At 45.6% G+C, this 23,669-nt stretch overlaps 1 protein-coding gene and 1 long non-coding RNA gene across 3 annotated transcripts in view; both read left to right on the top strand.

Moving 5' to 3' along the window:
• Positions 1-23,669, top strand: part of SLC5A9 (solute carrier family 5 member 9) — a 58,853-nt gene that overhangs the window by 16,620 nt on the left and 18,564 nt on the right. For both annotated transcript variants that reach the window (XM_023932458.2, XM_023932457.2), the window contains exons 2-4: positions 19,801-19,994; positions 20,689-20,760; positions 23,238-23,342. In XM_023932458.2, the coding sequence (XP_023788226.2) occupies positions 19,866-19,994; positions 20,689-20,760; positions 23,238-23,342 (306 nt within the window). In that variant the 5' untranslated portion in view covers positions 19,801-19,865. The remainder of the gene's footprint in view (positions 1-19,800; positions 19,995-20,688; positions 20,761-23,237; positions 23,343-23,669) is intronic.
• LOC147651731 (uncharacterized) lies at positions 29-10,012 on the top strand. Its single transcript, XR_015273751.1, has 2 exons — positions 29-7,503; positions 8,761-10,012. It is a non-coding gene; the product is annotated as an uncharacterized LOC147651731 (long non-coding RNA).

The following is a 23,669-nucleotide window of genomic DNA, read 5'->3' on the forward strand; positions in this document are numbered from 1 at the left end:
ATTATAACGCAAATGTCTTAATCCCTGCAGTTCTCAACACTGCTGTTGCCATGTCTTTGGGTCAGTAACGTGGTGCAGGGTTGATTAAGAAAGACAAATACAGTAGAAACAAGGGAAGCTGGAGGGGGGCCTGCATCCCATTCCTGTCTGCTCTTGTGACCAGCGTGCTCCTGGCCTGTGGAAGCTGTGCTCTGCTGCTGCAGTGTGTGCTACACACCCCTCTTCAGCAGAGATACCAACATGGACCACGGCTGAGGGTGATCCTGTGGGTGAGGAAAGCAACCTCTGAAGAGGGAGGAGAAGCAAAGACACACACAGACACACACACACACAAGACAGTTTTTATAACCAGTGCAGATTTCAGTTCCTGGCTTTGCTGCTGACCACCAGCTCCAGATGAAGGCACCTAAACCACTGCATCTCTGTAGGTAACCGTGCCTGTGTGCAGGCAAACACAAAGTCAGGCAGTGGAGCTGGGCCTGCACAAACCACAGTTACCCAAGGTTATATCACATTTCTCCTTTCATGGCTCAAGAGTGTCAACATCCACAGCTGGACTTGCTTATTCTATATAACTTCATTATTTTGATTTTACTCTGATGTGTTAACAGGCCTCCCAAGCCACTTTGGGACCAGATCTTTTGTTAGCAGGAGGCTCTTTCTAGCATCACTGATTTTAGGTGTTCTGGGCACTGAAGGATGTTGTAGAAAGTGCAGGAACTCAGCTTACATAGAGCAGAAGGAAAGAGACCCATGAAATAAGAGGGGTAAACAGCATTTTGGGAATTACATAACCTGTATGCCCAAAATACAGTGGCAAGCCCTTGCTGGTCACATCAGCCACCAGAAGCACCTCCAGTGATTTCAACAATAAATGAGGTTCTCCCTAAGATACTTTATCAGCCCAGCACAATAACAACTGGGAACTTACACAGACTTATTCACTGTCCTTTCAGGAAAATCAAGGCATTTTTTGCAGTCCATTGAACTGCACTTTTGCTGTGTTGGGCAAGTGAGAGTGAAGGGCTCCATAGGGCACATTTGGGAGCACTCGGTGGAGGGGAGAGGATGATGGAATGGGTGCCTCCATCCCATTCCAGTGCTCCAGTGGGTGGCCAGGCTTCACCTGCAAGCTGGAATTCCTACTAATATGAGCCTGAAGCTAAACCCATGCAGATACATCCCACTGCCAGGCTTTGAGGATATCCTGGTACCACAAAAATGTCCTTTTTAAAACACAGGGCTGAATCCATCTCTATGTTAATATCTGGGCAGATGTCAAGGAAGATTAACTCAGATTGATACACAAGGGTGCAGGTTGCTACAAGAAGAAAATCAGGCTTGTATTGACAGGAAATTGTCCCCATTTTCAAGATATCTGAACTCAGAAATTTAGGAAATCCTTTGAAGTTATCAGTAACCAAAAGCTTTAAAATTTTGTTTTCCCAACTCTGATGGAGCTGTGCCATATTTTACAGCAACGTGAGGTAGATTCAGACCCTGACTCTGGAAATCTTCCCACTGCAGGACAATGTCTGAAGGGCATATGAGCCCTGTTGTAGTAAAAAGGACAAAAACCCATCCTAGAAGTTTAGATTTGGATGTTTTTCTGCATCAGGCTCTGAATGCAAACTTCACCAACACATTGAACTCCAGATACTCCTTCAGGACTACATTTTCCCCCCAGTCTTTGCTAAGAAAGGTTAGCAAAACTGATAAAGGTGAACATTGAACAGAGACTAATTTTATTTTATTAGATTTACTTTGCACCTCACATTTATCGTGGCTGTCCTAGCAGTGATGCTGTCCTAGCCATGATGTAATCTGCAATTAACTAGTCTCCCTTTGTCAGCCTACATCATCAAAGCCTGTTTTTATGGAGTGTTAAGTCTAATATTTACAGTGTTAAATACTTGGACAATATTTAAATTGGTTTCATCACATACTATATTTAGATGGAGTGATATTGTCTGGTTAACAGCAATGAAAACAATTCTGTTCTTTTGGGGTTTATATTTTGAGTGGGTATTAGGTAACTGGAAAATATGGTCATTATATTTGTCTAACATTTCTACAAGTTGTAACATGGCATTTCAATTTGGGCTTTAACTCATGAATTATCCGTAGGCAAAACTTTTGAGAAGTTTCCAGGTTCAACATGCAAACAAGAGCAGAGTTCAGTGGCATGTCTGAAAGGAAGGCAGTTTAATATTTATACACATACACAGAAAACTATGAAGACATTTTTCAGGACCTTTTCTTTCTAGCAATGCTGCTGTTACACAAAGCCTGCTCCAAAGGAATTTCTAATGTCAAACAAAAAACACAATTAATGTGTGATCTAATCCCAATCTCAGAGAGACAGCACTAAGTTTTTGGGTATTGCTCCTTGGAGTTTTCATTTGTCCATGTGATTCATGTTTGTCTCCACTTGTAGCTTATGTGGGCAATTCTTGCCCATACTCTCTGAGTAATTTTTGTCCTTCAAATCAAAGGCCTTGCAGCTGTGTTCAATTCACATCCCCAGCAGTAAAAACCCCCTTCAAACTATGAAGATGTCTCCATTCTTCAAAGCAGAGATATTTTCAGATTTTCCCAAAGTTTATGCATTAGAGCAACTGCTATAATACTTTTTTTTTTTCTCCCTAAATGCAGGCAGCACCTTTTGCCTTCTTTTTGTCTTTAGGTTTTCTTTCTTTTCCTAATGTTGGTGTTAGGACATCTTCCCATCTCAGTTATGTGATTTCCAGCTATCCCACAGAGTTAGGCATTCCTCTCCTGGATGATCACAGCCACGAGCTCTGCACCAGAGCAATGCCTGTGCCATGTGCTGGCTCTTGGCTGCCAGAAACTTCTGCCCAGAATTGTCTCCAGTTCTGTGCAAGAAGCAGATCCACGAAGGGGGGTGGCATGGGGAAGGATTTTCTCCTGACTCTTCAAAAGGACTCTGCTTGCAAATCCATGACTCTGACTCAGCCTTGTTGAGCCAGGTCTCTGTGCAGAGAATCTCATCAACAAGAGGGAGCTGTAATCCATTCAGACAGCCCTTTGAACAGCCCAGGAGCTCTTTGACAGGGCCTGACGTAACTTCTGGAACACTGCAAACTGTTAATCACCCATTTTATTTGGTTTTAGCAGATAGGAGTAAGAGATTCTGCAAAAAACTGCAGTCACACTACAGAAAAGTAATTTTCTTAGTTATCATCTGAAACGTTTCTTCTTTTGGGAAGCCATAGGCTTCTGAGGTTTGAAACTGCCTGTTATTTAAAAATAACATGCATGTCTCCACTTTCTGAAGGTCTAACTGAAAGGAAAACTTACTCATCCAACAAATAACTGAATTAAATGATCAATAACCAAGTACAGTATGTTTGAATTCACCATGCCTGGTAGATCACTTGCAGTCCATTTGGCTCCCCCCAGTCCTCTCAGTAGCTCAGTGTTCCTGAAGGAATTGTGTCAAACAGGCAGTTTGGCATTCTTGGGTTTGAATGCCAGTGCCAAGTTGTCCAGGGCTAATAGATCCCCTGCACAGCCACTTCCAATGTGTGGAGAGCCTCAGCAACATTTATCTGTTTTCTGTATGCTTATAAACCATCCACAGAAGTGGATACCTCTGTAAGACATTTCCTTTTCTACAGAGGAAATGTTGTGATGAACACTCCTTCCACAAACACGGGTCTTGTTGCCTAAAACACACTTGAGACTTTCAGAAAAGGTTTGAGTGGCCAAAGTTGGAATTATTTTCTTGTTTTTCATTCTGTCCTTGATTTTGCATCTTGGATCTCAGTATTCAGTACCTGGCAAATACACTCTCCAACTGAAGTCTGGAAATCCCTGATGAAAAAGTCACAGAATGCTGTAGCTGTGGGAAGGATAAAGATCTGGGAACCCATGTCTTTGTATCTTATTTCCTATTTTCCACATGATGCCCTATCATTTTTATATGAATTACTTTTTATAAATTATATAAAATGCATTTTTCAGCTTTCACTAAGGAAATATTTTGCATTTTCTCTTGGAGGAAAACCTCCTTTCCCCAGCAATCTGCAGGACAATTTGTGAAACTTTCATGGTATTGTTGCTTGTACAAAACCAGAGTTTATTTCAGGCTTTTCTAAAGCACTGGGCTGGTTTGGTAAAATAAAGGGGAAAGAGTTATTCATATTCCTTAATGTAATTGTCTTTTAATTTAAAGATGTCCAAATTTTATAGCAGTCTTTATTTACTTTCACTTAGCTCCTAAAGAACAAGTATGACTTCCAGATTTGCTACAAAGCAAGTAAAAAGGCAGTAAATGTAAACCAAACTGTGATTAAGAGCCTGATTCTGCTGATTAAAATCACTGGTCAAACACATTCTGACTCCAGAGATCAGATCTGAACCTTTACTGCACTGGATCCTCTCCAAAACCCACTAAAGTCAATAGGAGTTTTTCTTTTGAGCTCAGTCACTGGGTGTCTGTCTGCCTTTTTCTCTCGTAAATTATAAATCACCAGGAGGAGTTTAATCTTGTAGTTTTCAGTGCCAGTGTGACATTTATTTTAACTTTGGCTGTTGACAAAGCACCCTGCATCCTGCATTTCCCTTCTGGCAATCACATGTCTATCCTAACTCATGTTACCGTTCTGTCAGAGATTTTATTTTACTTCTTCTCTGCTTATTGCCATCCTCTTCTCCAACCCTCCCTTTTCATCTGTCCATCACATTTGGCAGCAAGAAAAATGGATCTATTTTGCAATACCAATTTCAGTGCCACTTGCCAGTCCAAATAAGAGTTGTGTATCTAACACACCATACAGGGGCTCAGTTTCTGGATTTTGTCACAAGAGCTGTATTTTCTCAGCAGCTTATTAACAGCGTGTGTTTGGGGTGAAAATTAAGCAAATGGAAAAAGGATGTCACAGCAAGGAGCTGTGTTGCAACACTTAGGTTATTATATTGCATTAAGTTAAACAAAGACTGTTTAGCCATGTTATGACTATGATTCTCATTCATTCCAGTCCCTCAAGAAAATGTATTTGAAAAGAGGCAACTTTGCTCAGTCAATTTCCCCTTGGTCAAAATGCTCCCAGGTGCCACTCCTGAGAATTTGACAGGAAAAAAATATGTTAACAGAGTAGAGCTGGGGAAGGGGGGAAGGGGGAGATTGCCATAACTCTGCTGATGCCAAGAATAAGAATAATGGGAACCGCTGCAGATCGGAAACTTTCTTTCGGTCATTTATCAAGCCCATATTATTTTCTCATCTTTCACTGTCTTTGGAGCACATGTGTCAGGTGAACGAAAAAAGTTACAAGAAATCTTGAATTGCACTCTGCTTTCCTAGAAAAATGTGCTGACCATCCAGTGTGTGCCTGAGGTCAACCATGAAGCTTTTGAACAGTCTCTGGATCCAGAATTAGACCTTAGGCTCAGTCAGCTGAGGAGGCTTTGAATTTCTCATTCGAGGAAAGAGCCACATAGGATTGCTCAGCAGCATCCCTTTGACTGTCTCTTTCCCACATCTGGCCAATGACTTTGTTGCCTAAACGGGAGCTGAGCAATTCTGGAAATTGGACTCTAAGTAGAAAACATTCCCACTTCTGCCTCATCACTCGTGTTCATAGGGAAATAAAGCACCATGATGCTTTTACCTTATGTGGATTTGAGAACAATTTCTAAATCCCCCATGCCTGAGACATAGCTTGCTGAACAATTCCCAACAACTGCTATTCCTGATAAGGGTAGAAATGATGCAGGTGGCTTTGATAAGTTGAACTTTTGAATGATATAATTTAAACTGAGCTATTGTACATTGCCAGGGCCCAGCCACTTGGGGGGCTTTAGCCCAAAAGCTGTCACTGCCCAGATGGAAGGGACAACAGTCTGTGTCTGCCAGGCTGGTCCCACTGACCTTGTAGAGAAATCAGTCATTGCAACAATGGATGCTGTGTCCCTTCTCCCTGTAGGATGTCCCACTTTAAGGTCTTGCTTCCAAATCCCTGCATACAGATCACAGCCTGCAACTCTCTTTTCCTTACCTGAACTGGCATAAAGCTGTTAGGACACAATTTCCACATTCCTGACAGGGAATGCAGGCATCAATCTCACCATCTTCTACTGATCTGACAGACACATCTGGTTCCATGCTGCCCTTCATTCCCTACCCTGATTGTGCCCATCTTCTGCTCATTCTCAAAAACTGCCTTTGTCCACAATGCAGACAGCACCACACGACCTGCTAGCAACCAGGCAGGTGAGGAGCTGTGTCTTACCTCCTAAAACACACCCTGCTTGTGGGCTACTGAGAATTGCACATCTGATCACAACAGCAACGTTGTTTCAGATTCCAGCCACCCATCCATCCATTCATCCTGTGTGAGCTGGATCCAGGGCAGGTCTTGTGTGGCATCCAGCAGAGAACACTCACCCAGCTTCAGGGTATGAAGAAATGGGCAACACTAAACAATACGTGTTGTTAAGCTGTGAAACTGCTTGCCACAGGAAACTGTGGGTACAAAGGGATTTAGAATTAGCTAGGTAAATTCCTGGAAGCAAAATTCAGCAGGAGCTATTAAATACAAAGGCACTATGTCTGGCTCCGGAAATCCCAGCACCACAAATCACTGGCCCTGAGCCACAATCTGCACGCCCTGATATTGTGCATTAAGAACCTACAGCTGACTGCCATGCACAGGGTACTGGGATGGATGGACTCTGGCCCTGAGCAGCTCAGCCTGTGTTTTTCTGTACAAATAGATGAACTGGGACTAAATATCACATTTGGCAGTAATGTTTCTGCATTCACCCAGCAGCATTTCTATCACCAGCACTCTCCAAGCGGCTTCTGCCATGACATCTGGACATCACATAGCACCTGAAGCACATTAAGCTTTTTCAGCAGGTAATAAACTCCTGGACAGTGTATGGCAGGGGAGCCCTGGCCTCTAAATACCCATCATGGACATTGCTTTATCCAGCAATTGCCAAAGCCTGCTTTAGATTAAACTGCTTCAGACTAGCAACTGCAGAAGGGCAAGGCTGGAAAAGGAAGTCTCTCTTGTTTTGTTTGGGCTCTTATTTTCCTGCTGATTGGTTGTTTTGGGCTTGTTTGGTTTCTGACAAATTATTTAAAGGACAAATATAAGGCTAGAGAGCTGAATGCATCAAAAAGGTCAGCCAATTTCTCAGGCTACTGTCTTTTTCCAGCTGTTCCATATGAGAAAAAGAATCAGGCGAGGCTGGATCTCCCTGGTTGCTTTCCACAATGTAAAGTAGACTTCTTTGATATAAAGCAAAGGGCTGGGGAGGTTAGAGGATGATGGGGTGGTGATGCCACACAAGATGATTCTCCTTGTTGGGTAACTGGTTTTTCAGAGCCATTTCCAGCATCCTATACCCAGGACCACTGTCCATCAGCTGTTCAACTCTGGGTATGGGAATGATATGAACCTGGAGCCTTCCTTCAGCATCCAACTTCACAAACTCCACATGTTATAGGGAAGTCTGGGCCACAGCAAGGTAAAACTCCTTGTGAGGCAGAGGTTGTGTCAGTCTGTCCCCTGCAGCCCTCTCTCTGGAGGTGCCTTGCAGGGTTTGCCCAGGGCAACCAGTGTGTGTCACCAAGTACGCAAGAATAGATGGGATGAAAAAAGAGAGAAAAAAGAGAGAAAAAATAGAGAAAAAGAAAGAAAGAGAAAAAGAAAGAGAGAAAAAGAAAGAAGGAGAGAGAGAAGGAAAGAGAAAGAGAGAAAGAGAGAAAGAGAGAAAGAAAGAGAGAGAGAAAGAGAGAGAGAGAGAAGGAGAGAAAGAGAGAAAGAGAGAAAGAGAGAAAGAGAGAAAGAGAGAGAGAAAGAGAGAAAGAGAGAAAGAGAGAAAGAGAGAAAGAGAGAAAGAGAGAAAGAGAGAAAGAGAGAAAGAGAGAAAGAGAGAAAGAGAGAAAGAGAGAAAGAGAGAAAGAGAGAAAGAGAGAAAGAGAGAAAGAGAGAAAGAGAGAAAGAGAGAAAGAGAGAAAGAGAGAGAGAAAGAGAGAAAGAGAGAAAGAGAGAAAGAGAGAAAGAGAGAAAGAGAGAAAGAGAGAAAGAGAGAAAGAGAGAAAGAGAGAAAGAGAGAAAGAGAGAAAGAGAGAGAGAGAGAAAGAGAGAGAGAAAGAGAGAGAAAGAAAGAAAGAAAGAAAGAAAGAAAGAAAGAAAGAAAGAAAGAAAGAAAGAAAGAAAGAAAGAAAGAAAGAAAGAAAGAAAGAAAGAAAGAAAGAAAGAAAGAAAGAAAGAAAGAAAGAAAGAAAGAAAGAAAGAAAGAAAGAAAGAAAGAAAGAAAGAAAGAAAGAAAGAAAGAAAGAAAGAAAGAAAGAAAGAAAGAAAGAAAGAAAGAAAGAAAGAAAGAAAGAAAGAAAGAAAGAAAAGAAAGAAAGAAAGAAAGAAAGAAAGAAAGAAAGAAAGAAAGAAAGAAAGAAAGAAAGAAAGAAAGAAAGAAAGAAAGAAAGAAAGAAAGAAAGAAAGAAAGAAAGAAAGAAAGAAAGAAAGAAAGAAAGAAAGAAAGAAAGAAAGAAAGAAAGAAAGAAAGAAAGAAAGAAAGAAAGAAAGAAAGAAAGAAAGAAAGAAAGAAAGAAAGAAAGAAAGAAAGAAAGAAAGAAAGAAAGAAAGAAAAAGAAACATGCATTTCTGATGACAGCTGCACAAATGTGCCTTATTCTGGCAGATCTCTCAATTAAAATCAAGCCACCCTAATTTAAGGGGAAAATAAACACAGGCCTTATGTTATGTGCTTTGCTTTCAAAAGGAATCAGCCTGAGGAGAGGCAGCAGGGCCCTGAGCTGGGGATGGCTGGATGTGAGGAGGAGGAGGCAGGTCCAGTGCTCAGGGCTCTGGGGCAGAGGAGCCCCCAGCCTGCAGTGGTTCTGGGGGTGAGGGGAGGAGGCTGTCCCAGGTAGGTCTGGGGCAGACACTTCAGTGCAGTGACCCCAGCTCCTTTTCAACTTAGTCCATATCAGCCAGAGGCCACGAGAGACAGACTGGACAGTCTGCCCTGACACTGTCCCTTAGGGTGAAGAATTAGGAAGTTCAAAGCACAACCATGTATTCTCATGTTTTTCCTCTCCCACACTTCTAAGTAAAAATGAGGCCACTTCCCTTGCACACAGCTCTTCTAACACGACTGGAGAACAGCATGAGGGGCTGCTTTCTGAGCAAGCAGGCTGAGTGTCACTCACAGGCAGTCCACACAGTCCCTGCCATGCTCTGCTCTGCTGCAGTGCCCCTGCATTCTCCAGGATGGGAAAGATGAGCCCTCCCATAACTGCATGATGCCTACATCCCAACCTGGGAATAGCAAAACTTGCTGAAAAACTTGTCTGTCCTGCTGCTGCGGCCTTTTATCCTCTTCTCACTGTATTCATGATGAAATAAAGAATCACTGTCCACCTTTGGATAAGAAATAGCTGAAATAGCTGAAATCAAATGGAGTTTCCACTGTGTTTCCCATGTTTTTCTTATAAATTTAATTATGGAACAGTAGACACTCTCTGTGTGTCATAACAAATATAACAAACAAGATAACATGGTATAGGCAAAATTACAATTAATTCTGGGGTTCCTGTAGACCTCTCCCAGCCAGGTACAGCCCCAGCCTGCACGGGGGATCTGCTACTGGGTTGGGATGGAAGAAACAAAAAAACACAGGGATGCAAATGTCCAAGGGTCTGGGGAATTGTCAAAGGGTCACTTGCCCAGGCTGGACATCTGAAATCCTCATTTGCTACACTGAAAGAATCTGCCAGTAGTTTCAGGGGAGAAACAAAGGAAGAATTTAAAGAGTGTAACAACAAGAAAAAACTGGAAACTCTTCAGCATAAGCTCTCATGGATTTGGGTCTGGATTGCAGAAGTTCAAGAGATCAAAGCAGTAGCAACCAGAAGGGGCAAACCAGAGACAGCACACAGATAAAAGAAGAGATGAAAGCCAAAGAAAGCTTGGACAGGAGGCTGACATTGGTAAATGAGGAACTGGAGCTGGATTAAATGGGTAGTGCTTGATGTGTTGTCTAGTCCCTTTTTTGGCTCCACTGGCTGCTGCAGAACTGAAGCCTTGGGGGTGGGGAGAATGGGGGGAAAAAGAAATGCTATTTTAATTTTCTGTCCTTGCCAGGAAAAGCTTATGTGTGTGAATAATCTTTGTGCTGCCTGTGGAAGGAGCCTGTGCAAGGAGCTGGGACAGCAAGGATCCTCCTGGGGGTAAAACTGCTCAGGGGGTCAGTGGACCCCAAATTGAGCATAGGCTGCTCAAAAGTCACCCTGCTGGGACACAACTTTGTCCTACATGTTTGACCACGGATCCAGAGGATGCAGTGATTCTTACACCTTGGGATCACATATGGATCTGTCCCTTAGACAACAGGGAATTTTTTAAGCTGGGGGGTTATCTTTATCTTTTAATATGTTTGAATACAAAGCATTCTTGTTGTCTGGCTTGGAGGGGTAACCCAAGCAGCTGCAGTAGCAGAGTCTATCTTGGCCCTTGAGGAAGAAGCAATTATTCAGTGCATGTGGGACTGGATGGGTCCTCTCACGTTTGCAGCTCCTCTGGGTGAGAAGGTGGGGATGATTCCTTCTGTGACACAGCTCACCTGGGCTATCAGCTGGGAGGGGGAGGAAGAGAATGGAGCAGAGAAGGACATCTTGGAGCTGATGTGCCATGGCACAGTGAGTGAGTCCTGTCACAGGACTGACTGTGGTGGCTGGAGGGACATTTATGGGTAGTGGGACCAGAAAAGGAAAGAAGCAAGAACTGATGACAGGGTAATGCTGGTTTCTGGGGAGCTGCTGCAGTGATGGGTTGTGGGTGAAGATTTGGGGTGGAGGGAGAACAGGGTTTGCTCGTGTCCTCTGAGTTACTCTGCCTAGAATGTGTTTGAGGGCTGGCTGGGACCTGCACAAGCAAGCCTGTGGAGGGATTGGGCTAGAAAATGACATCTAAAGGATTCTGTGGCTTGAGAGGTTGAGCCTGCGGTGAAGGGAGGAGAGATGTGGCTTGTGAATTTGTAGATTTATTTATTTATTTTTAAATTCTTTTTCGAATGTCTGGAAGGATGAGCACCGTGTCTTTTCCCACCCTCTCCCCTCTGTCCTTGCTGGGGCTCCCTGTGCATCCCTCCCAGCTCGGGGTGAAGAGCGGGGAGCTCCCATCCCTGCTCACTGCTGAGACCGCGTCTGTGCCAAGGTCACCCAGCATTCGTGGGCTGTGCTTTCCATAGCAGAGAAGTCCCAAATTTCCCTCCGCGATCTCCAGCTGCCATCTGCTGGTAACTGCTCCCTCAGAGCCCGGAGCCACCGCATCCCTGCCGGGCAGGGGCCCGGGCTGCTGCCAGCGCATCCCTGGGCACCGGGAGCCGCTTCCAGGCCAGCCGGGGAAAAGCACGAAGGGAAAGATGGCAAAGAGCTGCAGGGACCCCGCTCCAAGGTGTGCGGGGGAACAATCAATCCCCTCCCAGCACAACGCTGAAGGACAAGCAGGGTTTAAGTGCTGCAGGAAACTTGATGATTTATTGGGGACTAATTTTTTTCTCTGGAGAGATATTAAACCTGCCTCGGGGAGGCAGGGAAGGGGTGGGAAACAATCTGTTAGAATCTGTTTCTGCTGCTTTCTGCTCGCTTAGGCACAGAAAAGCAAGTTAGCAAAAAGTGAAAGAGGTTATTGAGAGCTCGTCTGACTAGTGGGGTTTGGGAGTTGTTTTGGTTTGTTTGGTTCTAATTGAATTGTGCAACTTCAGGAGTGTTCTGTTGCATATTTACAAATAAAAAATGAGTCAGGTCTTAAGTCTATCACGAGAATACTGGCTGAGCACGTGTTCCAGGCAGCACCAGGCCCTGTGACACCATTCCTGCCTTCCCTGCATGTAGGACTCTGGTAGGTGAGAGGAGAAAAGCCACAGATACTGCCAGGAATGATCTGAGGAATTTATTTCCCTGGATTTGGAAGGGGGACTTCCTGGGGTGATCACAGGCAGGAGGTTGCAAGGGTTTGTTGGGTCCTTGTGAGCATCACAGTCCAGTGGGTGCCTTGGTTAACACCGACTACATGTGGAAGAGAACTGATAATTTTAAATATATGAAGTCCTTACAAGGTTTAGGAAAATAAATTATAGATCAAAAGAGAAAGATTCTACCAGTCCCATCCCACCACAAAGGAAAAATCAAACTGTGAGCTTAATCCTCCTTAGCCAGGAGAGACTGCACAGCAGCAGTGCACTCAGACCATCAGAGTGGATCTGTGACATCCCACACCTTCCTCTGACACCACAGCCTCCTACACTACAGTGGACATCCAAAACAAAGCTGTTTTCATCGGTTTAATTGCTCACTGAGGACCTTGTTTCGTGGGGCCCTCTTAGAAAGCCACCCTTGGAGCTACATCTTGGAAAGCTGCACATTTCAGAGCAGAGGCTTTGCCAGGAGAGTGGGGCAGTGAGAGTGGAGAAGGGCCTCAGCTGAGCACCAGCATTGGCAATTCTCCTGTGAAACTGGTGAGATTTATTGTTTTCCCTCAAGTCCTAGTTTCTGCAGTCATGGGAGTGCAGTAAACTTCCCAAATTTCACGCATATATGAGACTTGCTGCTAGAGCTCATTATGATGGAGAAAAGTATAAAAATGCACCCTCTGGGAACAGAAACCAAAAAGAAAAAATAAGCCTCTACTGCTGACAGAAAAAAAAGTCCTCATCATGTCTAAGCCAGTATCATTCAATTTTGGCCCCCATCTCAAGAATTTTTAAGGCTTGGAGTTGGCAGTAACGAAGTTTCACTGATGCTTTGGCCAAGAACAAGGGCATTATTTCCTATGTCCTGGCCAGTGTCCCAAACTTTATGATTCTCCTTCCATGTACTCAAAATCCTCCCTGGAAATTGAAGTCTGCAGGGGGGAATCTTTATCACGTTTTGTCCTCAGCTTCTCTAGGGCATCACAAAACATCAGCATCCTCCCACGCTAAGTCTCATCACACTGTGCAAGTTGATGGCAGTAGTTTATCAAGTCTGATGTATTCCTCAGGATATGAGCTGCTCAACTGTGGTATAGGAATAATAGAAGTTGTTGTTGTTATTATTATTATTATTATTATTATCATGGTGAAGATTAGCATTGGGTATGTTGCTGGGGAATGTCAGAGCCTTTCTGTATCTTAACAATTATTTTTCTTTTCAGTAGTGCAGCTAGGTTTGAAGCAGGACCAAAGAGGCCTTTTATTTTTATTTTAGTTTTGTTTTAAGAAATCTCAGCCCTGGAGGGAGCTGTCATTTTGGGATGCTGATTACTTGTGCAAGCTGACAGGGAGCAAGGCGGCTCTGTCTGTAGTGATCCCGAGTCCTTTCGCCTAATCAAGCCAACACTGCAGGCTCTGTGTGGAGGATGTGTAACCCTATCTCACTGCCTGACAACTCCTTCAGTTCCAGAATTTGTTTCCTCAGTGCCCACAAACTGCAGCAAGCCATTAAGTTTGATTTTACTACTTTTTCCTTCTCCCCCTCCCAGCCCCATGCCTCTCCTTTCCTCCTTCATTTTCTCAGCAACCATTTTGTCTCAGCCTTCCTTTCTGGTTCTTTTCCTTAGGGATAGTAACTCTGAAGGCTGTACTCACTTCCTATATATCCTTGACCCTCAGAGCTTTTTGACTTCTATTTTATCAACTAGTCAAAGGAAATTCAGCATCAATTCAAAAATGTTCCTTTCTACAAAAAAAAAAAAGAAAAAAAAAAAAAGGTATCTTATCTGGCCAGTTTTCTTTGAAATGTGATTCAGGTCGAAATGGATCGACAGACTTTGTAGAAAGCTCTTGCTGAAGCTTAAAAGAGGGTCTTGCATCTATGGGGTTTGGCTCAAAGGCATGGATTTCCTTTCCAGCTCTGTGAGTCCACAACACAGTGACTGCAGGGAAATGACAGTGAAATATAGTTGTCTTTCTCTGAGCCTGGATGTGAAAAGAAATTAGATGTGTTGATGGACCCCTCGCTGGAGCAGGAGTTGCTGTTGCCCCTGATGCTCAGGGCTGCCTCCAAAGGGAGTTTCAGCAGCTGGATGGTGCTGGCAGAGGGGCTCTCCCAGGGAGATGATCAGCCGTGGGGAACAGACACCGAGGGAGAGAGCTGTGTGTGGAGGGAAAGAAGGAGCACAGAACATCAGGGAGGAAAGCTTGTAACTTTAATAAAAGCTCTGCAGAGCTCTGGCACTAGGCCCCAGCTGTGAAGAAACCATTCCTCCATTGCTTCTGTTGGACTTGAGTATTTCTAGACAAGCAGGTTTGTACCACATTTCACTTCCTGGTGAGACCAACCACCAACGCCCCAAACACTGACTAACCTGTCATAAGGGACATTTATCCTGCCCCCTAACTTTGAAAAGAAGGATCTGATTCTGCTTTGCCATTTTCCTTCTGACATGGAGGAGGAGGATGTTTTAAATAGTCACCAAGCAGAGACAGATCAAGCTGCTGATAGCTGTCTGAATTCACAGTTCCAAAACAGGTGTTCACATCTGTGGTTTTACCATGGGGCATTTTCTTTTGAAAGGGGCCACAAAGTGAAAATTTAAATGCTTCAGATTGCTTTCTAGTTGTGTTTAGGGAGTGCTTTTTGGGAGAGAACAGATCAGAATCATTCAGTAAGGACAGTTTTCTTCCCAACTGTGTGATCTGTAAAAGGATTGTGTGAGGTCATATTGGGAAACAGAGAAAGGCATCCTTTTCCCTGCCCCACAGGAGCTTACCTAGTGATGATCATGCACCACCTCCAGTTTTACCACTCTTGGACCAAGTTCCTTGTGATTCTCAGACAATGGATTTCAGGAGAACATCAGAAGAATCTGGTTTTTCCTGTAGTACCAAACGTGCCTCCTGCAGGAGCAGTGAAGCACTACCTCACCTGCTTTGCTGTGCAGCATTACTGTCCCAGCCACCACGAGCTCCACCATGGCTGTTGTCATCTTCAGAGGGACCTAGAGAGGATCAAATGAAGCAAACAAGCTTTTACTGCAACCCCTCTATCTCTTCTGCCTGTTGGTCCATTATTACTGAGTCTGCATCTTGCTTGTCTCAGCTCACACCACCTTTATTGTGGGGCATCACCATGAATGTGCTAATTTACTGCTTGGATCATAGGGCTGATGTGACTTTTACTTCTTTGGTGTTTCTCAGACCATCATTTCATTTCTACTCCAAAGCTGAGACATCTCTCCAGAAAAGCAATACCCAGAGTCCTAATACAAACTACATCTCTTTGTGTCTTAAATTCATTAAAAAAAATGTTTTCATAAAAAGATTTATTTCCAGGGTTTTTACCCAGACTTCTGCATGGAGTTGGCAAAGACATTATGTAACAGCTAAATCTTCATTAGTTATATCTGTTTGCTTTGTGCCTTCATGACAAAGATGAAAGCTGTAAATAAGTATATTGTCCCATCTTAACAAGGATAGTGTATCCATCAATAAGGACACTTACTCTGCTGAGATCTTTGCAAGGCTGTAGAGGGGAGTAAATTAAAGGGAGAACAACATCCTTCATCTGAAGTGTCCTTGTTCTGTCACTTAATGTTTTACCCTTGCTAATATTTTTCAAAGTCTGGCTGTTAGTCAAAAAAGTCATTCAGTAAATGTGGCATATTTTTTTCCAGCCTAAGTCTGCTTGGTCCTAGAATGATTCTTCTAGGCAGCTATGGCTAGAAGTGTGACCTGAAACTCCTTCTGTGTCTTCTCATCATAATTTCCCAGCAGTCACAGAAGTTTCCCAGTGGGATGTGTGGGGATGGAAGGGGCAAGCAGAGGAGGTTGTTCAGCTGAACAGGGAGGTGCAAACCCTTGTTTGGGGCAGAAAATGAGTTATCTGGATAAAGGCAGCCAGGATGAAACCCCACTCTTAGTAGTCCACCTCATTCTGGACTGACTGGTTGGTAACACCAAGCTTAACCCAAGGTGTCTCCTCCCACTAAACTCACTTCGGTGACACTGAGGTGCAGCAAAAGCTGTGTGGTAACTTGGAACTGTCCTGTGTGTCCTGTGTGTCCGTGGTCCACAGGCAGATGCCAGGGCCCACAGTGCTCAGGCGGGAGCTACAGGTGATCTCTGGGAGGGAGTGAGAAGGGAATAAGAGATGGTCAGTGCCGCTTGCTGGGAGAGATCCACACTCCCAGCTCCCTGCCAGGGAGCCCAAACATGGGAAGCACATCCTGTGTCAGCCCACCTGCATTCACAGCTGGAACTGAGCCCACACAGCCTGCACAGGGAGCTCTGCCCATCCCCAGGGTCAGAGAGGAGCAGCTTCCAGCACACAGAGCTGTGAGCTTCCCCCTGATGTGGCAGAGCTCAGAGCAGCCTGACAAGGCACTGAGGTTCCCACTGGATCCAGCACCGTCCCTGGCTCCTCTGCATGACGTGTTATCCCTGCCTCACCAGGGTGTCCCTGATTCACACGGGCCAAACAAACAAAAGAACGAGTGCAAGGAGTCTTGAAGTGATGGACTGTCTCCAGGTTTATGGGACGGTCCAGGAGTGAAAATCAGAGTGTGGCCTGCAGAGGGAAGAAAAGAGCTGTGGTAGCATCACTGCGCTTCCCGGGGGTCTGCTCTGCTTCCCGCTGCTCCTCTGGAGCAGGCTCCGAGTTGAATAGCTGCCTTTAAACATTAAATACATTCAAAGCCCATTCATATCACACCGAAATTAAACTGCTGGATTTCATTCAAGAGGCATTCCCCTGAGAAAGGGCTGAGAAGAAAATAATGGTTAGCTGAATGTCCCACCCATTCAGCACATGGGAAAACCTCCCAGGAGGGAAGGTAAGGAGTGAGGCTGGGCTATCGCCTCACCTCATTGCAGCGGTATCTGCGTATAAGCCAATTTCTCAATCCATTTAGAAATTCACTAATTGTCATTGGAACTATTTGCTGATGACTGTGAAGTAGCTTGGTAATGAAGAGGAAGTCCATTTATTCGTTAACATTTGTGAAAATAATTGCCTGTCACTCCACCGAACATCCTTTGCCCCAGAAACATTTACTCTTCAGCACCTTTTTATTTTTTTCTGAGCTGCACACTTTGAAACGCCACTTACAATTTCCAGTCCCTGAAGGGCTCGTTCTCAGCCTCTGTGACAGGAGTGAGGGTGTCCCACAAGGGGACACTAAACGTCCTGTCACTTCTGCTGCAAGGAGAGGAGAGTGTATTAACTGTGCTGCAGGCTCTGGCTGCCTGGTTGCAGCCCCCAGGTACTGCTGAAACTGTGGGTTTTACAGGGCTGCTGCAACTCTGCAGCCTGCCCCTCTCCTGTGCCCAGGGCTGGGAGAAGCCATGGATGCAGGGCTCAGTGACAATGGCTCTGTGTCTGGCCCAGGAGAGAAGGTGGCCCCAGGGACAGCATGTGAGCTTCAGGGGCTGTCTTCTGCCCCCTGTTTGATAGCCCTGCTCACAGCCTTCACCACAACAACAAAAAGACTGCATAAAGCCAGGCTTGCACCAGAAAGTGAGTCCTAGAGGGATGAAGAATGTTTTTTGGAGTGATGTCTCAGGAGGGGAGGAAATGGGAGAGGATGAAGATCTGTATTCCTCAGCTCTCCGTGCCAATTGCCCCCATGAGCACAGCCAACAGTTCTGCCAGCACCTGATCCTGCCATGGGTGACACACTGTGGGGATGGCTTTGTCTGCTGTGCTCACTGGCTCAGCCCTCTCCATCATGCCCAGCACGTCCTCTGCTGCCACCACCACTCCCACCAACACAGGTGACATAAACACACTCGTTCCTTCATTTTGGGCAAGCAAAATTCAGCACTGCCTGCATGGCCAAGAGGCTCTGAGCCCTCTGCCAGCTGGTGAGGGTGGGCTTGCTGCTGTCACCTGCACACTCAGGGTCCCTTGCCAGGTCCCTGGAGAAAAGTGGGAGACAGAGTTTGCCACCCTCTGAATCAACAGAGATCCGCCAAATCACACTTGCTGGGCTTATGCTGCTGTCGTATCTTTCACTCCAAGGGCCACTTGTTTGTTTGTCAACAGCAATGAATTTGTTCCCATATCTGTACCCAGGGCAAGGAGCATCTCCTGAGCATGGATGGCCAGCAGTGCTGACTTAGCAGTGCATGGAGAGGGAGATAAACACTGCCCTGCTGCTGGGACCCAGCGGGGCCATGCACTGTGCTCCTGCCTCTTGCTGCTGCAGCCAGCTGGGAGCCAGCAGAGCCGTGTAACAGCAGGATGTGTCACTGCCTTGGCTGTGGCCAGGGACAGTGGTCATGTCCCCAGGGAGGAGCACGCCTCAGCAGCTTGTCCTGTGAGTGGGGAGTGGAGCAACTCCTGCCTGAACAGGATGGGGCAGCAAGGAAAGGACTGCCACAAATGTACTCAAGGTGTTGTTTGTGTTTGAGGTGCAGCTGCTGCAATGCTGCCCAGCAGCTGGGGTGGCCACTGCAGTTTGGGATGATCCAGGCTGCCTAATAACACCTGACAACATCCTACAGCCATAAACCCTCATTCAGTCGTTCCAGAGTGTCCAATGGACCCATGGTAACCCATGGTTCTTGGGAATGGCTTACTGGATGTATTTGCTGGCCTGGGGTGAAAACTTTCGAGTGTTTCCAAGTGTGAATTGCTGCAGATACAGCATTGTGGGAAGGTGGGGTGAAGGACTAGGTCAGGCAGGTACTTGGGGTTTACTTCCCATGTAGTGGAGCATTCCTGGTTTGGGAAGACTGGAGATGCTGTGTTTGCTTCTTGGGGAGATATTTTATGCATTTTAGGATTAGGCAACTGTCTTTTGCTTTCAGGTGCTGAGGTGTTGAGAGGGAGAAGTGTGTGGATGAGTGTAAATCAGCTCTGTGCAGGGAGAGCTGCCTGTTTATACCAGGGGATTTAGGCTTCCAGATATTTAATTTCTGGTAACTGTACTTCAGCTTGTTGAAACATTTCAGTCTTGAAAAGCCTCTTGTGGATAATGAGCCTACAGGGAGGCGCTGCTCCCAGGGAGCCTCAGACTGGGGAGCAGGGGGGGGATGTGGACCTCATGCTAGCAGTGCAATTAATGAGCAAGGAGGTAGCCAGCATTTGCAAGAAAACTCTGGGAGGGGAATAAAACAAAGTGAAAGAGAGGTTTTGTTGCCCCCCTTGAAACCAAGACCAAACACAGCTCACCTAAGTTTAAAATGTCCCATGGGATACATCATGGGGTGAGGGATCACAGAGGGTGGAGGTTGGGGGATGTAGGAGATGGTTCTGCTTTGAGGTCTGGGGTCTGCCTGAAGAAAACTCTGGAAGGGCTCTGCCAGCCTCAGTAAGAACCTTCTGTGACCCTCCCAGAGCTGTTCCTACAAAGGAGCAGAGGTTTGGTGTGACCCACTCCCTGTGCCCTGGTTCAGGGGGCTCGTGCTGGAGGGTGCCCACCTTGTCTGCAAACCAGGATGAGAAATGCCCCTGCTGAGGACCTGGGTTCACAGTCTGATATAACATGGGGTCCAACCCTCTCCTCCTTCCTGGCCATGTCCTGGGGCTGACAGAGCCATTCCAGAGGAGTCTGTGGGGCACAAGCCTTCTCCAGGCAGTCCCTAGACCTCAAAGCAGAACCATCTCCTACATCCCAGTGGGTGTCACCAATGGGTAGATGGGCAGGAGAGAGGACCCCTGGCAAATGGACACAAGGGGCAATGGGAGGAATCCTCACACCACTGTGTGGTGGCCCTCACTGATGAGCCATGGAGACCAAGCTCCTGCTGGGAAATGTTAGCCACAGTCCTGCCTGGCTTCTGCTCCCCACTCATTCCTTCTGCACCCTGTTAATTATTACAATTAATTGTTGCAAGGGAAACAGGGCCAACATGCACCAAAGTCCAGTGTGAGTGAGAAAATCAGCAGTTTGCTCACAGCCATGAGCCAGCCAACCACAGCTACCACGGAGCTGCCTGGGACACCAGGGGACACGGCAACAGCCCTTGGAGTGGCAGACATCGTGGTGGTGGTTCTGTACTTCGTCTTTATCCTCGCTGTCGGGATATGGGTGAGTCCCTGAGGGGGCTGGGATTGGGACTGCCTGAGCCAGAGAGGCTTTGATTCTCCCTGGACTCCTTCTGGGTACCAAGGGGTTTGCCTGCAAATGGCATCCTCTGCATCACTTATCCCAGGGCCTGCGGAGTGAATTTGGGGTGACAGGAATCCTTCTGTGAGCCTGCACTTCCACCCCACATGGAATCCCATGCTGTGGGATCACTCTCCAGAGGTTGCTCTGGGAATGATGCTCAACTCCTGTGCTACAGAGCAGTCTCACATCTGGGTGTGGACAGGCAGGAGGCAAAATAAAAGCCAGAGTTGTGCTGGAGAAGACTGAAATAGGACCTTAAAAGCTTTGGAAAGATTGTTGCTAATTATTCGTTCATGTTGTTTGGTGAAGGCCACTGTCACAGACACCTACTGCCTGGCTGAACTCCTTTTTTTTCCCAGTTGATACATTCACAGAGAATACATTAAACAGGTACAAGCAGCTTCTTTCCAAAGCGCAACTATCAGAGCCCTGCAGAAAAAGGGGCAGAAGCAGTGTGTGAAGCCTGGAATACTTAACAGATCCATAAAATTATTTTGGAGCTGGTGCTGAGGCCAGGCACTAAGGATTCTGGCTTGGTCTGACTCAGGGGTGGGCGAATGGAGGAAAACACTTTTTCCTGTTCTTTTTCCTGTTCTTTTTCCTGTGCTTTCAGTCATCAGTACGAGCGAGCCGGGGGACTGTTGGAGGCTATTTTCTGGCTGGACGATCCATGACTTGGGTGCCTGTGAGTGAAATGCTTCCCTCTGTTTTTCATGGTTTGAGAGCAATTCCAGGTGTGAGAGCAGGTCTGGTGAGGGGACCCAGCCTTTTGTAGTCCTGAGATGAAGGGGACAGATGAAAGACCCACAGGGAATCACCCCACACATCTTTGCCAGTGGGCTGCAGCATGGAGCTGCCAGGCCAAAAGGGTAGCTTGGCATCTTCAGGATTTTCCAGCTTTCAGTTTCTCTGCTAAAGTCAGCAGTAAAAATGTTCCCATTGATGAAAGTTAGGGAATGCTGGCTGCCTAGCTGGGTTTGAAACTTACTGGCCTCAACTCACCACTGATGTTCCCAAGTCAAGAGAGAATTAGGTAATCTAGGAATGTGTTATCCAGTAAAAAGTATTTAGAGATTGAATTAGAAATAATCCCTAATCCCAGGATTTTCTGAGCCCTTGCTATTTAAAGCAGAGTTGAGTTTATTGACTAACGATGGAAAAGATATAAACTTCAAACCACTGAAGTATAAATCTTCACTGTGAAGGAAAAAGTAATCTATTGGAGGTGCCTTTTCTTGGGAGTGAAATGTACATAAAAAGATAATTCAGAGCTGGAAAGGAATAAAAACACCACAGGAATAAAGATTCTTCTCAGCCAATGCCAGACTCTAGAACCATATATCTCTCCAGTGAGTCGTGGGTAACGGAATGCACTTCTCAACCAAAACAGGTTTTTTTTTTCTTTTTTTCCTTTGGCTGTGCACTGCTCATAAATTCACTAGGTTTTCTGCCTCTTCCACCAGAGACACATACACCTCTCTAAAATGTCATTTCTTAAATGTTCTTTAAACTTCTGTCTCAGCCAAATGACATTTAATGCAAAAGCTTAGCTTGATGGTTTTCTCTAATTAGGAGGGGGAAAATTAAAAGATACTAAAATTGAATATTTTTTTCCCTCAACCTTGTTCTTTTAAAGAAGATTTCTGGGTTTTTTTTCTATTAAAAAAACAAAACCAAAACCAAACCCAAACAAATCCCAAAACTTCCTCACTGCTTTTGGCTCCAATCACAGGTGGCTACAGAGACTTTTTGGTACAGGTCAGCTTTTGCCTCTTCTGAACTCTTTTAGATTTTTGCCTCTTCTGAACTCTTTTAGATTCAGAGCAACGTCTAATGTTCACTTCCCAGATTTGTTTGTCAGAGCTGATTCCATCTCTGCAGCTCTTCTGCAGGCTCAGGTGCCAGGCTCAGGTCCTTGTGACCTTCACCTTGAGTACATGACAGGCTTATCTGAGTTTTATTATTGTTTTTATGAGAGTGACAGGTTCACACGTGCATTAAACATGCAACTAAGCCCTGATATTAAATTGCTGCCTCTCTGCAATGTATCTTTTTTATTTCTGTGTCTGATCTACGTATCAGGAAAACTGCCCACATTTCTTGCAAGCAGTGGTTGCAAAGCCCTGGTGCAGCAGCTTCTTTAACCAAGAGTTTTGTCAGACAGACAAGAAGGCAAACTGACTGTGGGTGTTGATGCCATATTAATGTTTTACCTTGCCCAAAGGTGGGAAGCAGATCAGCTTCCATCATTCCTTGTTTCACATGTGACAGTACTAAGGAGAGAAAAGTTCCTTGTAGGTGATGTGCCTAAAAGCAAACTGGAGGATGAAAAGGCTTGACTTGTCCTTTGGGTAACTTTTAATTTGACCCTGAGAGAGGTGTGATGTTGGCATGCAGAGAGGTGAGCCTTTGCACAAGTAGAAGTAGTAATTAAGTAATTAAGTAGCCTTTTCCCTGTTTAAAAAGCCTTGGAGCTGGCATTCTTACAATTAGGGTGTCAATGAGCCATGGCAGGGACAGCCTACCCGGCCCACAGCCTGCAGTTAAAGCTGACCTGAGGTGTGAGCATTTTCCAGCTGCTGCAGAGCTGCTGCCTCCTTGGACACTAAACACAGACCTACCTGCTCCACCACATCCCTGCTACAGCTCAGGAGGAGCTCCAAGAGAGCATTCCTGTCACCATGGCTGTGTGAGCCAGCAGCACACGTGTCAGAGCAGGACTCCAAAGAGGCTGTCAGCAGGACATGGGGAGGTAGAGCAGGGTCAGAGACAGCACTCTGCTGGCTGCCTAACAAGGGGATGGAGAAATCCAGCGTGTTTCATGGACACTGAGGAATCTGTGGTGTCACCTGTCTCCCCTCCCTCGGCTGTGCCCCTGCAACAGGCGTGCTTCTCAGGAGAGCCACTGGCAAAGCGAGCCCTGATTCTGAGACTACGCTTTGCACTGGAATGGGGACAGTAGAAGGGAGAAGGAACATTCTAAGATAAAAAAAAATATAGGGTTTTTTGAGAGGTAAACAAAAACTCAACTCTCCATTAGCATCCAGCTGCCTAAACTACAGGGAGATGAGATCCTGTGGAAAACAGACTTCTCTTCTGGGGAAATGCTTGGGTTGATACAGAAGTTCCTCAAAGTGACTTTCTGAGTTTCCTGTGTTTCAGATTGGAGCATCCCTGATGTCGACTGATGTGGGCAGTGGTTCGTTCATAGGCCTGGCGGGCAATGCAGCGGCCGGGGGCATTGCTGTCGCGGGCTTTGAGTGGAATGTAAGTCAGTTCTGCTGTCAGCTAAGATGTCACTGCTTACAAAGGCATTGGGGTTTCTCTCCAAAATCAGGTGTTTAACGGTACCAGCAGCAACAAGTGTTCAACTCTCAGGAGAGAAGCCTCCAGACATTCTGACAGCCTTGGAAACAGGAGATCTTTATTTTGTTTTCAGTGGAATTTACTAGAATTATTAGCTCTTTGGCCTTCCAAGTGGTACATGGCCTTATTTTTAAGATTTAGTCTGCACTTATGAAGATTAAAATAAAGGATAATGAATGCTGGAAAGGTACTTGGATAATCACAGGATTCTTAGTACAGGGAGCTGAA

The sequence above is a fragment of the Cyanistes caeruleus genome, chromosome 9 (genome assembly GCF_971803275.1).
Source record: "Cyanistes caeruleus chromosome 9, bCyaCae1.hap1.1, whole genome shotgun sequence".
NCBI lineage: Eukaryota > Metazoa > Chordata > Aves > Passeriformes > Paridae > Cyanistes > Cyanistes caeruleus.